The sequence below is a fragment of the Akebia trifoliata genome, chromosome 10 (genome assembly GCF_017979445.1).
Source record: "Akebia trifoliata isolate Shusen 1 chromosome 10, ASM1797944v1, whole genome shotgun sequence".
NCBI classification, from domain to species: Eukaryota; Viridiplantae; Streptophyta; class Magnoliopsida; order Ranunculales; family Lardizabalaceae; genus Akebia; species Akebia trifoliata.
In genome coordinates, this window is record NC_141384.1 from 324,962 (window position 1) to 340,500 (window position 15,539).

The following is a 15,539-nucleotide window of genomic DNA, read 5'->3' on the forward strand; positions in this document are numbered from 1 at the left end:
GAAACCTTGGGTAGTTCTCAAATGTGATTCTCTAAGGCACGAGTGCATTTCAAAAAGACTAATGATATTCGGTACATAAGGAAAAAGATCTATGGTAAAGTGCACTTGCCACGCCGACTGAGTACGGACCGAGTGAACATTTTCAAGTCAGAATGTCGCGACTCTTTCAAAAAGCATAGATTGCCAGTTATTACAGATTGTTAGCTATTAACATGAATTTGTATTTTTGACAGCCCGGGTGTAACGGCCACATCATCTGTCACCTAGAGTTAGGTGTAAGCTCGCCCCGGAGCTACCCGGGAGCACTCATGTAACAGTATGTAAGGCTCGTTATGAAGCCATGTCAGCCCCCGTACCAGGGCATATCTGTTAGCTTAGGGTACGTGTCAGCCCCGTGCCAGGGCACACTTGTTAGCTTAGTGGCATTTTCGTAATAAGGGAGTATGACCGGCCTCTACTTTTGGGTGCTGACTCTGTTGGCTGTGGTAAGGTGTTCGTTATGGTGCTATTTTCAGACGGGTTAATAATGGTGGATTTATGGACATCACCAATGGTGATGATGATGCCCACCACAGGTCATGCCCAGGGAGAGTTGACAAAGAGGTATTACTACACAATGGATTTAGACTGAGATGGAGTGCAACAATCTGCATCACTCTTCACCATAATCGATTATTTAATTGATACTGCAGTTAAGTGTATGCTTGTATATGCTACTTAACAAAATAATGGATTGATGACACTTGGAAACTAGTACATGATTTATGAAAATTCTTTTTTGTACTACATTAATTTAGCCACATCGACAATTATTTTCTTCTCTGATCTCATTCATGTATTTACTGTTGGCAGGCATGAGATATATAAACCTTAGGGTGACTGTTGGACTTAGACCCATAGCTCGTTGTTTTGACACATTGCAAATCAATTTGAGGGTCATGAGTTTAAGTCCATCTTACCAAAAAAAAAAAAAACTTGCGGGTGACTTCAGGAAATTGAGTTTTATCAGTCAGGGAAACTAGTCTATCCATTCCAGACCTGACGAGTCGACTACTTTTGGGTCTATTATGAATTATTGGTCTGGATATAGCCATCTCATCCAGAGACTTTCCTTTTGTTACATATCTTTGTTAATATTCCACATTCTCGATAAATATCAATTATATTGCCATTCCTTTTCTAACCCATTTGGATTTGGCTTCCATCTCTGCTTTACTCTTACCTAGGCTCCTATACCAGTTGAGTTGAGACTTCTTTAATTGATCCTACTTGTTCTTGTGGTTGTCTTCCAACTTTGCCTACTTCTGTCTCAATAATTGTTTGTTGAGCCTTTGATAAATTGATGTGGTAAAACATACACGTCTGACATGGCAAGGGCACAGAACCATAGATCTTTTTCTTCGGGACACACAAGGAAAAAGATGAATGGTTCTATGCCCTTATCATATCAGCCGCATATGTTTTGCCATGTAGATTTATCATTAGTTATTTGAAACCTTGGGTAGTTCTCAAATGTGATTCTCCAAGGCACGAGTGCATTTCAAAAAGACTAATGATATTCGGTACACAAGGAAAAAGATCTATGGTAAAGTGCACTTGCCACGCCGACTGAGTACGGACTGAGTGAACATTTTCAAGTCAGAATGTCGACTCTTTCAAAAAGCATAGATTGCCAGTTATTACAGATTGTTAGCTATTAACATGAATTTGTATTTTTGACAGCCCGGGGCATGTTCAAATATTTATTCAATTGTGAGTTTAGTAAGCCATAGCCTTACTGACCAGAGAGGAGAGCAGGTGCTAGAGCGAGACCACCACGTTCAAAACGATCTTAGGATGTGTGATATATTAGTTCAATTACCAATTGTTGCCACTCTACCAATCTCAAAATTTCCATGCTCAACCAAATAAATTTTGATCTGATATTAGTAATAAATAAATATATTATCTATTTTTAACAGTTGAAATCTTGAATTTGAGAGATTTTTGTAATTTCAGCAGCATTCTATGTTTTTAACACCATTGTTGCCTCCTTATTTGCAATAATCATTAATATTGAATTGCAATCATCGCTTTTACGCTTATTATAAAGATTCAAAATCTATTTAATGAAATGAAAAAACAACCAACAAGGTAGATAGACTGAGGTTCTTTGTCAGAAATCGATTTCCAACATTTGATAGCGAGAATTTAATATTTTGTAAGTAGGGTTTAAAGAAGGATCAACGCCTAAAGCATCATAGTGAGATCTAAAATAAAAAAATAAAAATTGCTCAAATCCAATTATTACAAAAAATCATCACCCACTTTGATTTTTTATGTACTAGAAAGAATGTGCCACATGGCATGCAAAGGAGACATGGAGTTGAAAGGATCTTCTGGTTCCAGACACTATTTTTTATTTAACCCAAATAAATCTACTTCAATAAATATTTAAAAAAAAAAATTTACATACAAAATTTACTAAAGAAAATGGTGAAGAGATACATATTTAAGTGGTAGATGAGAATTAATGAAACATATATGTAATTGCAAGGGCTATAAGTAGAAGGATGTATGCAATCCCTTGGTCAACTGTCTTGCCTGCACACAAAATTTTAAAAAATAAAAATATAAATCAGTTAAAATTCATATCTTTTATCTACCAAAATATTTATTAAAAAAAAAAAAAAAAAAAGAATTTTCAACAACTTAACACCTACCCACCCAACCCCATTTAATTGATCAAACTAGTAGAACACAAAACTTTTTGCCAATTACTTGATCAAAATATTCATAAAGCACCCCCTTATTATTGTCTTTTAAAAGAGTTTTATTATTAGGTAAAATCGAATTAGAATAAAATTACTTACCATCGCTAGTAGGACCCTGTGGTGCTGGTGCAAGATCAATGCCTTGGCCATGACTCAGATGCAAAAGTGCCAACAAAAACAATACGAAAACTGGTAGAGCTTGCAATCTCATCGAATTCATTTTTCCAATTAGAAAATAAAACCAAGAGAATTCAAATAATTGAGAGATAATAAGAGATCTATATGGACAAAAAAAAAATGGAGAAATTCAAATTAATCTCTATAGATTAGACACCAATAGCAAGAACAAGATACTTGGAAGGAGAAGAACATTGTGGATTTATTATATATATTTACAGACGTACGTGTGTGTGCTGGCTTCGACGAAGATGAGAAGCGATTCAGACACGGGTTTTGACGCCATTAGGTGTCTCAGTTGGACGATTTGGAGTGTGCCGCGTAGCAGCTTAAAAGCCGTCTTTGACCAGAGAAGAGAATTCCTAGAAGGACATTTTTGACTTCGACCATAGCCTATTTGCCTCCCCAAACAACAACCACAAATCTCCAAACAATATAAACTATTTAATTATTTATTCATATATTTATATATAAATAGTTATATTTTTTTTTTAGTACTATAAAATAATGTTGATTAGAAAATAATTAATCAAGAAATTATATTTTATTTAGATAATATGTATTTTGAATTCTAACAAAATGAATTATTTTAATAAGAATATGCAAAATCCAATTGATTCGGCCGAGTTTTGTTGACTCAGTTGAAATTTTCAAAATCTTGTCCAAGTCACTACAAGCTTGAGACGCCTTGTCTATCTGTCTCGCTGATGGACGATACCAAGATGATTACTTTTAGAGTAATTATTTTGAATTTATTGTATGTTAAGATAGAGATATGGAGAAATATATCATCCATAGAATTAGAGTTTGATGATTAAAATTGAGTTATATTTTTAAATTACACAATAAGACCAACACATACCAATCAAATTTAAAAAAAATTATAAGATGATACTAAGACCAATTATTCTTCCACGAGTTGAATGTTGGATGAAAAAGAAATACAATATTAATAAATTGAGCATAATAGAAAAATGACAATGTTGAGATGGATGACTGAAAAGATTATAAAATTATAAATAGACGCATTCGAGAAATATAAAAATAGTTCTAATAGATAATAAATTAAGATAAAATCTACATGGACTAAATGCTCTATCAAAACTTGCTTTATCTTTTTAAATAAAAAGTTCTATTTGTCAAGGAACTTAGCGACGCCACTCCATTACAATCACAATTAGAAAAAAATTATTTAAGTTGGATATCCTTCTGCAAAAAAAAAAAAATTAAAGATAAAAAAAAAACAAAAAAGTAGGATGGAGATAATTGAAAACAAATAAACCCACTATCAATATATAGAACGTAAAAGAAATAATGTTTTTTGGTTTTTATTATAGTTATTCAAGAAAATTTCATCATGAGGAGACCATTTAGTGGTTGTCAATCCATAATAGAAATGTTTGAATCAAATGAATAGAATTTACCTATTGTGTTATTATTATTTGTTGGATTAATGTGGAATTTATCCTAATGTTTGAATGAAAGTGAAAGAAAAGTAAAAGTAAAAGTAAAAGTAAAAATAAAAATTAAAGTAAAAAAGTTAAAGTAAGAGTTAAGTGGTTTGTTTGTAAGTTGTGGTGTAAAATTTTAGTCACACATCGACTAAAGAATGTAATTCTTATATAGAAACTCTTACATAGTGTAGTAAGTGTGAGAAAGATATGGGTCAAGCCCACACGTAAGTAAGGGGTTATGGGTTCTAAAAGGGATTTGAACACATTGGTCCGAAAAATCTTAATACATGTATGTGCATGTGATGCGCGTGCAAGGAGAGTGCGCACTTTTGCTAAAACTTTGTTGGATCAAGTTGAACTCAATGAGTCACAACTTGTAACTGTTATAAGAGACTTAAGTAGAGTCAACTCATGTATGTTTTAAGAGACACAAATGATGTCTTAACTCTACAAACATTTGTTTCTATTCGAAAAAGTCTTGATGATTATTTAGAGAGACACTTCTAATTTTATAAATTCTCATGTGTTCCCTTTTTTGTATGCATTCAATTTTTAAGTTATTACTTGTATAGTGCATTTTTATTTTCAAAAGATTTTTTTCCGTGTGCCCTTAAGAGTACAATTTACAATACAAGTTTATTTGTACGTGTACACTAGGAGTGATGTCTTGTATACATGTGGAGCGTTGTATCCTAGGAAACAGACGTCCAAAAATTGTTAACATATCACAAAGGTAAAATCTGTCTGAAAGCTATTATGTCCAATACAAGTCTCGCTCATTTCAACATTAAGATAATATTTTTATAATATTTATAATTTATTTTATTAGTTTATTTCACATCATTTTCCTATATAGTTTTCTTAAATCACAAAAATAACATTATTATTATGATTTAAGTTGACAGGTGATTGGTCAATAAAATGTAGCTTCCATCACGAAAATGGATGCTCAGTAGTATTAAAAATAACAATATAAGAATCGATGTCAATTTCAATGTTACTCCAGCACCAATCTAAAAAAAAATAACATCACGGCCCTCATCTGAACATGGTTTACATCTGATTTGAAAAAAAAATCAAAAATCAAAAAGCGAAGTTATTTGTGCTAAATCCACGTCTTTAAACATGAACGGCAACTGAACTCCCAAAATTTTAAGGGTGAGATGTTATTATATCGCTGATGTGGCATTTTTTCAACCGTCTAAAGGGTGCTACAGTGGATCCGCTTCCTACATGCACATGTGTAACGGCCACATCATCTGTCACCTAGAATTAGGTGTAAGCTCGCCCCAGAACTACCCAGGAGCACCCATGTAATGCAAGTGGATTTGACCCCCTTGCGCCGCACGACCCTGCTTCGAAAGAATAGGGCCGTGACAACATGGCATGTTTTGAACGTACAGAATCAGCTGTAATCATCTATGCAACGGCAAACTTGTTCCTTCTACAAACCAATTAATGGGACGAAATCATATCCTAAGCTAGAGAACTTCTATTACAACACCAACATTTACTGCTAACATCTCAATTTGTTCGACATGTACGCTAGCTTTTTTTATTATTATTATTAAAAAAAAAATAACAACAATATAAAACATTATATTTCTCTATTCGTCCCCACTCATGTCTTCTCACCCATCTCTTTTCTTCACAATCTCTTTTTTCCACTATTTCAACCTTTTCTTTTGTAAACCATAATCAATTCTTCTCACTCTTTATCTATCTTCGCCTCTTTGATGACCTCCCCCACCCTTTTCTCTATACATTCCAACAATAACTGTAGTTGAAAAGTAGGAAATTGGAAAGAGTTATCCTCACCTTAGACAACTTTCGTAATTGGGTGTTATAAAAAATTTTGGTGGGTCAAAAATATATTTTCTCCCTATTTTTCTTTGAGAGCTTCTATTGCCATGTCAACTTTTGTTAACACCATCCCAAGATGTGTGCTAACTCTTTGATTTATGTATGAATTGGTGTAGCATTATCAAAAGTTGGTGTGGCATTATAATCTCTTTTCTTTAACTCTTGATATTATTTTGATAAAATTACTTAAAGGACCATGGCAGAGGAATTTTTTTTTCTAATTAATCCCCAAGTTTTAAGGCTTCCCTTAATATTCTATTTAATAAAATTTTTATTTCTAATCAGTCAATGAACCCAATCCACACATCTCTTACGATCAAAATGTCGAAACTGCCCTTACCATTCGAATTCAACTTTTTCATAAATAAATAAAAATAGATTTTCGGAATCCTAGTCGAGTTTCGGAGGTTTCATTCTAATGGAAAGAATTTGAGAAAGAATAAAAAATCATTTTCAAGGATTTTTCAAGTACTTTGAAAATGTACGTAAAAATTTGGGATTTTTTTCAATTTTTTTTTTGTTGCTTCGTGGATGAAAATTGATCAAGGGTGGTTCTTTGGTTTGAAATCATCACACAAGTCATTATGTCAATTTTTTAGTCGATCTTTCTATATATTTTGATTGGAAAAATTGGAAAAACGAAAATGGGTGGGTTTTACCTGTATAATTTTGTTTGAATCTCAGTTTTGTTCTTCATTTTCTTTTGTTATAAATAATTGAAAAAAAAAATACATTTAAATATTCACAAATAGAAATGTATCATTTTCATTCATCATTCGTGATAAAAGATCGTTTGAAATGATTTGAATCTCCGTTGGAAAACTCAAATATGTGAAAAAGATGAAAAATAAGTAGTTTGGGTATTTCAAAAACCTTATAAGTTAAGATAAGGTTGAGAGACCATAAAGAAAAGAAAAAGTTTATTAAATGAACTATCAAGAAATTGCCCAAAACTCATAGACTAATTAGAAAAAAATCCCTCCTCCAAGGTCCTTTAAGCAATTTTCCTATTATATTTCTTTCTAAAGATGTCACAACAAGCACAAACAAATTTAATGGAGGAAAATTGCATAATGAAGCATGACACCTAATTTTTATATAGTAACTTAATAGTGAAGTGGTTTTCTTACTTTATGACCCCCCTCACCCCTCTTTCAATTGATGAGATCAGTGATTCTAATGGTTGAGATTGAGAATTTGAATGATTGATCACACCAATTTAATCATCAATATTGACAATTTAAGTTCGATGTTTTATCAGGGTGAGGGGGCATTGAGAAAGAAAGGTTTTACACCTCAAAACTCATGGTACATTTTGAAAGACGTCGGTCCATTAAATAATTTTCCTTATGATTACTATAAATACATTAGTCAAATTTAAATTTAAAGATAATAGGGATGTTGATGTTGAAATGTAAGACCTCTAATTGAAGTATTATATTAAAATTCAGTGACGCTCCTTTCTTTTTTCATGACAATATGATTTCTTTATCGTCAGATCGCAAAGACCTAGGTGACTTTAGTGCTTTTTTGTATCATTGTACACCAAAATGATAATAATAATAATAATAATAATAATAATAATAATAAGAGGTTTGAACCTAAGACCTTAGGAATAACTTCCACAAGGTTTTACCATTTAGCTAAGTGATCATTTTTTGTCCCAACAATTTCAATAGTTGTTTACCATTATGATTAAGTTCTTGTAAAATCTAAAAAAATAAGAAATGAGAGAATAGAGCTTCTATTGGCACCTGAACATTTACTCATTTTCATTTATTCAGTTATTTTTATTTTTAATTGGGTGAATCTTCATTTCGTGCACTGAATATGATGAAATTTTGAGTATGGTACATTATTCATTTTAATTCCCAAAACATGGTTTTTTTTTCCAGTGACTTCATCACTTTAATTATCAACAAATTCGTTGATAGAATACTAATGATTTTGTCATATCATCGACTTCGTTAGTAATGTATAAACGAATTTGTTGATACAAAAGTGACAAATTCATTGAAAAAAACATGTTTTTTCAATGATTTAATGAATAGTGTACCCAAATCGAAATTTTGACATAAGTTGTACACATTTTGAAAAATATCTCATTTTAATTTGATTGTAACAAGTAAAAGTTGGAGTGCTATACCAACTCTCTAGATATTAAAAAAAAGTGTGTATGCTATATACACCACTTACTTTATACACCCATTGTACTTATGACTTGTGAGTTTATGCAATAAAAAATTGTCTACTACTTTAACCCGCTGATTTTTTTTAAAACTTAATAGTAACTTATCGAATCTTTCAATAATTTTCGGTAGATATTTATCAAACATTTTCAAAAAGGTTCAATAATAACGTACTAATATTTTCACATGGGATCTTGTGGAAATATATCGAAGAAATACATTATCATACGGTAGGTACATATTGAACAGTTCTTCCCATGTGAAAAAATGTGTTCGGTATGTACCTACTGAAATATTGTTGATGAGTTCAGTTTTGACTTATTGAATGTATTGAAAATTTTGAAAAAAAAAATTGAGGCAAATGATAGAGATAAAATTGATTTTGAAAATGATTCATTTGTAAAATGATTAAAAATATGATGAAAATAAATAATTAAAACTCACCTCCATCTATCAAAATGCTTAATTATACTAATAAATATTAAAAATCAGATTTTAATGTATAATATCTCGCACGAATGGATCAAAACATAATCTTTTGATGAATCTCTAAAAAAAAAATCGTTTTATTATGTGAGTTTTGATAGAATTTTTGGGTAGGATTTAATATACAATTGGTATGAGGAAAAAATTGTGTTTGCTGAGTGTCAGGTAGTTTATACAGCAAAACGTAATATATATATATATATAATAATAAATAATAAATAAAAAAACAAAGAAAAAAAGAAGGGTAGTTACGTACTTATACATTGTTGAGTATTGACAGTTAAGTGGGTGCAGCGAGTAAAAAGCGGGTGTAGATGGAAACCGGGTCTCGTTTTCTATGACTCCACGAAGCGATAAAGGACGAAAGCTGACGATACTTTTCTCGTCTCATATGATTTGAGATGCTAATAAATGAGGAAAAAGTGAAAATTAAAAATTAAAAAAAATTGAGAAAACTCTCTTTCTTCAAACTATCCCTTGATGCCTTAATTGGTCAATTCGGGTATTTTATTTTTGATCTTTTTTAATTCTCAGATATTCTGGATACTTTTCAGATTTTTCTTTCAGGAATCCAAGCATATTCATAGCTCCCTTTTGATCTTTAGAAAAGGATTTTAATCTCTATGTTCTTCATTTAAATATCTCGAATTTTTTTATTTAATTTGTCGGGGAGTTGGATTAGTTCTTTAAGACTACCATACCAAAGTTGGGAACATTAGGGTTTTTATTTGATTCTTGTATGGGAGAATGAGCTTCTGCAATCTGGGTTTTGTTTGAAAGCTTGAACTGAGTATGGGTTTTTGTAATTTCTTTTCACTGATTAGGTAGATGAGCTGTATTTTGCGTTATTAAATTGTTCTTATTCTCGTCTGATTGATCCATATTGAGGTGAAATTGAGTTTTTCTTTGATCAGTTCATGTCAAAAGGTAACTTTTTATGAACTAAAATCGATAAATTCTATGAATTTTGTACTGCTGTGTGGCTTTTTTTTTTTCCTTTTGAACTAATACAATTTTCGTGCCATATTTCTTTGAATCATTTTTCTGAGTATTAATTTCTGTATCTTTTTGTAGGTATGGGCTCTACAGAAAGAGATCATGTAGAGGCCGCGTATGGGTAAAGCATCGGCGTGGTTGTTGTTTTTCGAGTAGTCAGGTGGGTGTGTTCATCACAGACCAATATATGACTTCTGACCCATGGTAGTAGTAGTGGTACTGGTAGTGTGTAACAGTCTTCAGTTAGGCTTACAAACATCATTGGTTTTATTTCATATGTTTAAAGGTTTTGCTCCAGTCTGATTGAATTCGAAATGTATGTTTGTTACTATGGCAGCTTGTTTCTTAGAATAAAATTTGTTAAGTGAGTTTGTCCATATTAGATTTTTAGTGCAAAAGGTTAGGTTGTTTTGTACAAGCATTTGTTATATATAAGAGAACTAGAATTTGCTCATGCCTAGCAGCACGAGCATCCTCTTTGGAGAGGTATTACTGGAAAGTGGCCAGTAGAGAAAAGACAATAAAGTTAGAAGGATATTCTTAAAAAGGGAGGTAGAAGATGAAAGGCAATCTTTGAAAGGAAGATAAGTGGAAAGACAATAAAGTTAAAAGTTGTCCTCGAGATTCTTACTGAGATTAAATCCTAACCCCTTTTTATGTGGAGGATAATGGGTGCGGGGTCCAACATTTTGTTTTAGTATATATAGATATTTGAAATTTGTTTTGGATGATTAGTTGATAGGTAAGAGCTACAAAAACACAGCAATCTCATCACTACCTTACACTTTCTTTGCTTTCAATTCCGTTGGCAGACGTAAATGGCCGTTCCGCCACTGGAACCACATCGTGAAGGCCAAACAGACAGTCACCCTTTGTTAATGGAGCAGCAGGAGAAGCATAATTGCAATCACATTATTGACATTATGAGGGGTGGTGATGCTTCCTCGTCAAACTCATCTAGTTGTGATCCTCCTCCCGCCCTGGACCTTCCAGAGCACGAAGACAGACCTTCAAGTAGCACACAGGTTCCCATTTCTCAATCTTCCTCGTCTTCTTCCAATGGATCGGGTTCCAGGTACTCTTCACTTAGGCAAAGAGGTGATGGGTATGATCGTCTCCAAAGGAGCCCGCTTAATTCCGTGTTATGGATTTCTATTGAGTTGGTTGTCACTGTGAGCCAGATAATTACATCCATCATTGTTTTGTCTTTGTCAAGAGATGAAAAACCTCAAACCCCATTGTTTGCATGGGTTGTCGGGTATGCAGCCGGATGTGTCGCTACAATCCCTCTTTTATACTGGCGCTATCTTCACCGTAACAACCAGGGCACTCAGCAAGATTCAATGCAACCACACCAGGGTTATTCTCAAAGCAACCTTCCTTCTCAACGTACTCCTTACATGGCTATTTCAGTTGCCCGGGCCTCGGAGGAGGAAGATAATCATGACACAGTTATGGCCACATGGAATGGTCAAAATGTCGGAAGCCTAACCACAAGGTATGCTTTAGTTTATTGTTGTGCTTGTATTATCTTATCCGTAGTTTTGTGGAACAAATATTCTTATGCTTTTTAAATGCATAGATATTATTATATTTTTCTCTTTGAACCTTTGTCATGCACGAGTATCTTGCACTGTTCCCCACTAACTATTGTAATTAAATCAAGTTTAGTTTTCTAAATGGGAGTTGAAAGTCCTTCAAAACTCAATATTAAGCCTCTGTATTGTTTTTCTTTATTTGCCAATGAGTGGCGCCGGGTTATATTATAAGATCTAACTGAGTTAATCAGGTATGGACATATGATTAACTTTGGGATAAAGAAAGACTTTGACGGGGAGGGTGGGAAAGGTTTGATGACAGACATCTTTCTGTCAATCAGTCAATAGCGCCTTATACCAACTATAACGGGTTTTGCCTACATGAATTGCGTTTTCCATTCTACTTTACCTGGGACCTGATCATCTATCTCTGTCAAGCACTTGTCTCTATGCTTATTTAGGGCCTTCTTTCTTTCTTTCATTCTTTTTTTGTTGTTTCGTTTAGGTCTTAGACATGGTGATGACTGAAACTCAGAACTTTTGTACCAACTTTTGACATTTTTTGGTATTTGCAAATCTCTACTAGTTTTGATCTTTGTTTATATGTGGTGGAGTTTAATGGAAGATGGTTTGTGCTTAGGAGACTCAACATGCTAGCAGATCACTTCAAGATGGCCTTGGATTGCTTTTTCGCTGTGTGGTTTGTAGTTGGCAATGTATGGATCTTTGGAGGGCATTCCTCTTCTTCTGAGGCTCCCAACTTGTACAGGTAGTGGTTGATGGCCTTTTATCACTTTTTTTTTTTTCCCATTCACATCTTGTTAAAAGGGATTAACCCAAATCTCGGCCTGCTCACAGATTATGTATAGTGTTCCTTACCTTCAGCTGTATTGGGTATGCCATGCCTTTCATACTATGTGCAACAATCTGCTGTTGCTTGCCTTGTATAATTTCCATCCTGGGTTTTCGAGAGGATTTGACTCATACAAGAGGAGCTACACTAGAATCTATTAATGCTCTCCCAATCTACAAGTTCAAGTTGAATAAGAACACTAGCAACGAGGATAGAGAGACCAATCCAGGGGAAGCAGGTGAGGGTGGGTACTTGACAGCTGGCACCGAAAAAGAGCGTCCAATCTCAGGAGAAGATGCAGTAAGTTTTCTTGCCGCTCTTGACTGCATAGGTATCCAGAATTATATATATATTTTATTCTAATGATGGATCATTGAACACTATGCTAACTTATGATCAAATGCAGGTTTGTTGCATTTGCTTGGCGAAATATGCGGAAGATGATGAGATAAGGGAACTACCGTGCACCCATTTCTTTCACATGGAGTGCGTGGATAAATGGTTGAAGATCAATGCATCATGTCCCCTTTGCAAGAATGAGGTCGGGGAGAGCAGAGGGAGTTCTCCATCTGCCATTAACTCTGGCCGTCACCATGTTGAAAGGATGGTGGTTAATGGGTTGGCTGGTAGTGATTCTTTTGAATCCAGTGTGTTTTAATCGGGAAATCCCTATGTATGTATATATGATCTCATTTGCTAGCTCAAGGTGCTCTGAGTATGCAGGATTGCCGAGGAACCACTCGATTTTTTTTATTTGTTTATTTGAATTAAATGTTGTAGCTTGGTAGATACCAAGCAATGTCCTTAATAGCCTCTGTAACTGTAAGCAACTTTTCATTTACAATATAGGATGATCAACACCACTTCCTGTATTAGTTAATGGAAGTAAGAATAATTTATAATCAAGATTTTATATTGCCACACAGACTTTTTTTTTGTGACATCTCAATTAATTAATTGTATGTTACAAGAAGAGTTTCATCCGTTCTAGCTGGGTTCCCGTCCTGCGATCTTTCATTCCAATGCCACATTTGAATTCAAATCATTTGGAGACATCGTAGGCAGTACCAATATTTTCATGTTCTTCTCAACCTCAAGCCACATGCCCATGTGGATGTGGTTTTGGGATGAACTAGAAACATGGTAGAGGTTTGGATGTGGTGGTTGTGAATTTCAAAATAAAAAGGGGTAAAATGGTAATTTCATTTTATTAAAACAAGAGGCTTGCATGACAAGACCAGTCTATTGCATTTTTTATTTCAAAAATTCCCTTACTTCATCAAGTTTGTTACCTAACAAACCTTGGGATGAGACCTATATCACTGTAAATGATTAATACCTACAATAACATCGATTCTTTTAATCTAACACCCATTATACTCAAAACATAGAGAGAAGACAATGTGTATTTGATTAAAAGAACTGAGGGTATTTTAAGTATTTAATCTTTTTAAAGATGTGGGTTTCATTCCAAAGTTCGTTAATAAAGAAAAATACTTCCACATTAAGTTAGTAAAGAAAGTTTCTTGGCCGATTCAATTTGTGACATTTAAAAACAAAATTCGATGTCATAGGGTTATAGAAGACAAAATACTAAGGATTATCAAAGAAAGTTAATTTTCACTATTAAATTTTAATTTTAAATTTGGGAGTTCCATAGTTGTCTCTTTTCAATACCTTGGATCAAGTTCCAAAAGGACTTCTTTATTTATTGAATCTAAGTTTTTCGATGAAATCTAGAAGGTTATGGTGTTGGATTGTTGATTTGATGTTCATGTGGGCCCAACGACTAAGTAAAAGGGTGATCAAGGGTATTTTGAATACTTTAAATCTTTTGGAGGCATTTAGTTGAACAAATTTTATTAACTATATTATTTTGTTATTGTCCAAAAATAAGATGACTTTTAGAAAGGAAAATCTCAAATTCTGTGCATTATCTAATTTTTACTTAAAATTATGATTCTATTGGAAGAGGAGGATTAGGGTGTCATGATGATAAGAAAGTTATTTCCAAATCCTTAAGAGTCATTGAGCCTGTTGTAGTTAGATCCCAAGCCACACATGGAAACCTGATAATTGAAATTAATCATTTTTAACAATAAATGATCCAATTCCAACAATTAAACCACAATAAATATGTTCCAAAGCAAATGCAAGTAATAATAAAGTAGAGAAAATAAAATAATCACAATACAAGATATACATGGTTCACTCACAATGTGACTATATCTATGAGCAAGTTGGCAAGTAGAAAGTCCACTACTCAAAGAAGAAATTACAAGAATAAAAATTTATACTTACCTGCAACTCTCCGGTGAAATCCACCAAATCTTTACACTTAACTTTCGTAAGAATCCAAATAAGTAATCAATCTTATTCCCGTTGTCAATCACCTGCAACAATAATGTATAAATCACCATCAAGTATCTTGAACTTCTAAGTTTTACAAGAGAAGAAAAATAGACTTGTAGAGATTCAATGCTTCCTCACACTCTCTAACAAAGAAATAATCATTTTTAAAGAAACTCCCTTTTATGAATCATAACTACGATTTAAGGGTCATTTTTCTTTCTCATAAACTAATAGAAGGAAAAGTCCAAAATACCCTCACACAAGAAGAAAAATCCATCAACACTTAGAAACAAAAGAATGATGATTTTATATCACCAAATGAAACCTTATTACTTCAATATTATAATAAATAGTTAATGTATCAATAGAAGTTCTAGTAAAAAGAGGTTTTTGAGAAGGCATTTAGGTCATTTATAATGATCTTTCAGTTTGAAAGCAAGTGTGGAATCTCAAATAATCACCAAAACTTGGAGGTGCATGGTAAAATTACCCATTAATTTTTTTAATATTGGTGTAATTTATTTCTTAAAAATGAGATTTATATGGTAAACCTAATTGTTGCATTTTTATTATAAAAAAAAAAAAACTCCCTTCTTCCAACAACTCTAGATGAATCTTACTTTATTAAGTTTGTTATCCACCAAATCTTATTTTATTAAGTTTATTACCCAACAAATCTTAGAGTGGTGACTCATGTCATAAAATTCAAATTTATGCGGTCAATTTGTTACCTATCATTCATTGGAGAGGATCCCACGCGCATTAAATTGTGGCATCCAAAAAAATGATATGATGTGAAAGGTTAGGTACAAAATTCTAAGATAGAAAAAAAGAGAATGCTAACAAAGATTTAATTTTTGCTGTTAAATTTGAATTTT

At 33.0% G+C, this 15,539-nt stretch overlaps 1 protein-coding gene and 1 long non-coding RNA gene across 6 annotated transcripts; one reads left to right on the plus strand and one right to left on the minus strand.

Annotated features, from left to right (window-relative positions):
* Positions 1-2,439: 2,439 nt before the first annotated feature.
* LOC147392531 (uncharacterized) lies at positions 2,440-3,327 on the minus strand. The gene is made up of 2 exons (XR_015182458.1): positions 2,853-3,327; positions 2,440-2,583 (listed from the first exon to the last, which is right to left on the minus strand). It is a non-coding gene; the product is annotated as an uncharacterized LOC147392531 (long non-coding RNA).
* Positions 3,328-9,350: 6,023 nt separating this feature from the next.
* On the plus strand, positions 9,351-13,230 carry LOC147392532 (E3 ubiquitin-protein ligase At1g63170-like). Of its 5 annotated transcripts, none has more exons than XM_086455762.1 (6): positions 9,351-9,424; positions 9,997-10,078; positions 10,731-11,416; positions 12,097-12,225; positions 12,315-12,609; positions 12,716-13,230. In XM_086455762.1, exons 3-6 carry the CDS (start codon positions 10,737-10,739, stop codon positions 12,965-12,967), a joined length of 1,356 nt encoding a protein of 451 aa, XP_086311888.1. In that variant the 5' UTR covers positions 9,351-9,424; positions 9,997-10,078; positions 10,731-10,736; the 3' UTR covers positions 12,968-13,230. The 5 variants fall into 5 exon arrangements, with proteins under 5 accessions (XP_086311888.1, XP_086311886.1, XP_086311885.1 ...); XM_086455760.1 differs by lacking the exon at positions 9,351-9,424 and having other exon boundaries at positions 9,431-10,001; positions 10,037-10,078; XM_086455759.1 differs by lacking the exon at positions 9,351-9,424 and adding an exon at positions 9,431-9,849.
* The last annotated feature ends 2,309 nt before the right edge of the window (positions 13,231-15,539 follow it).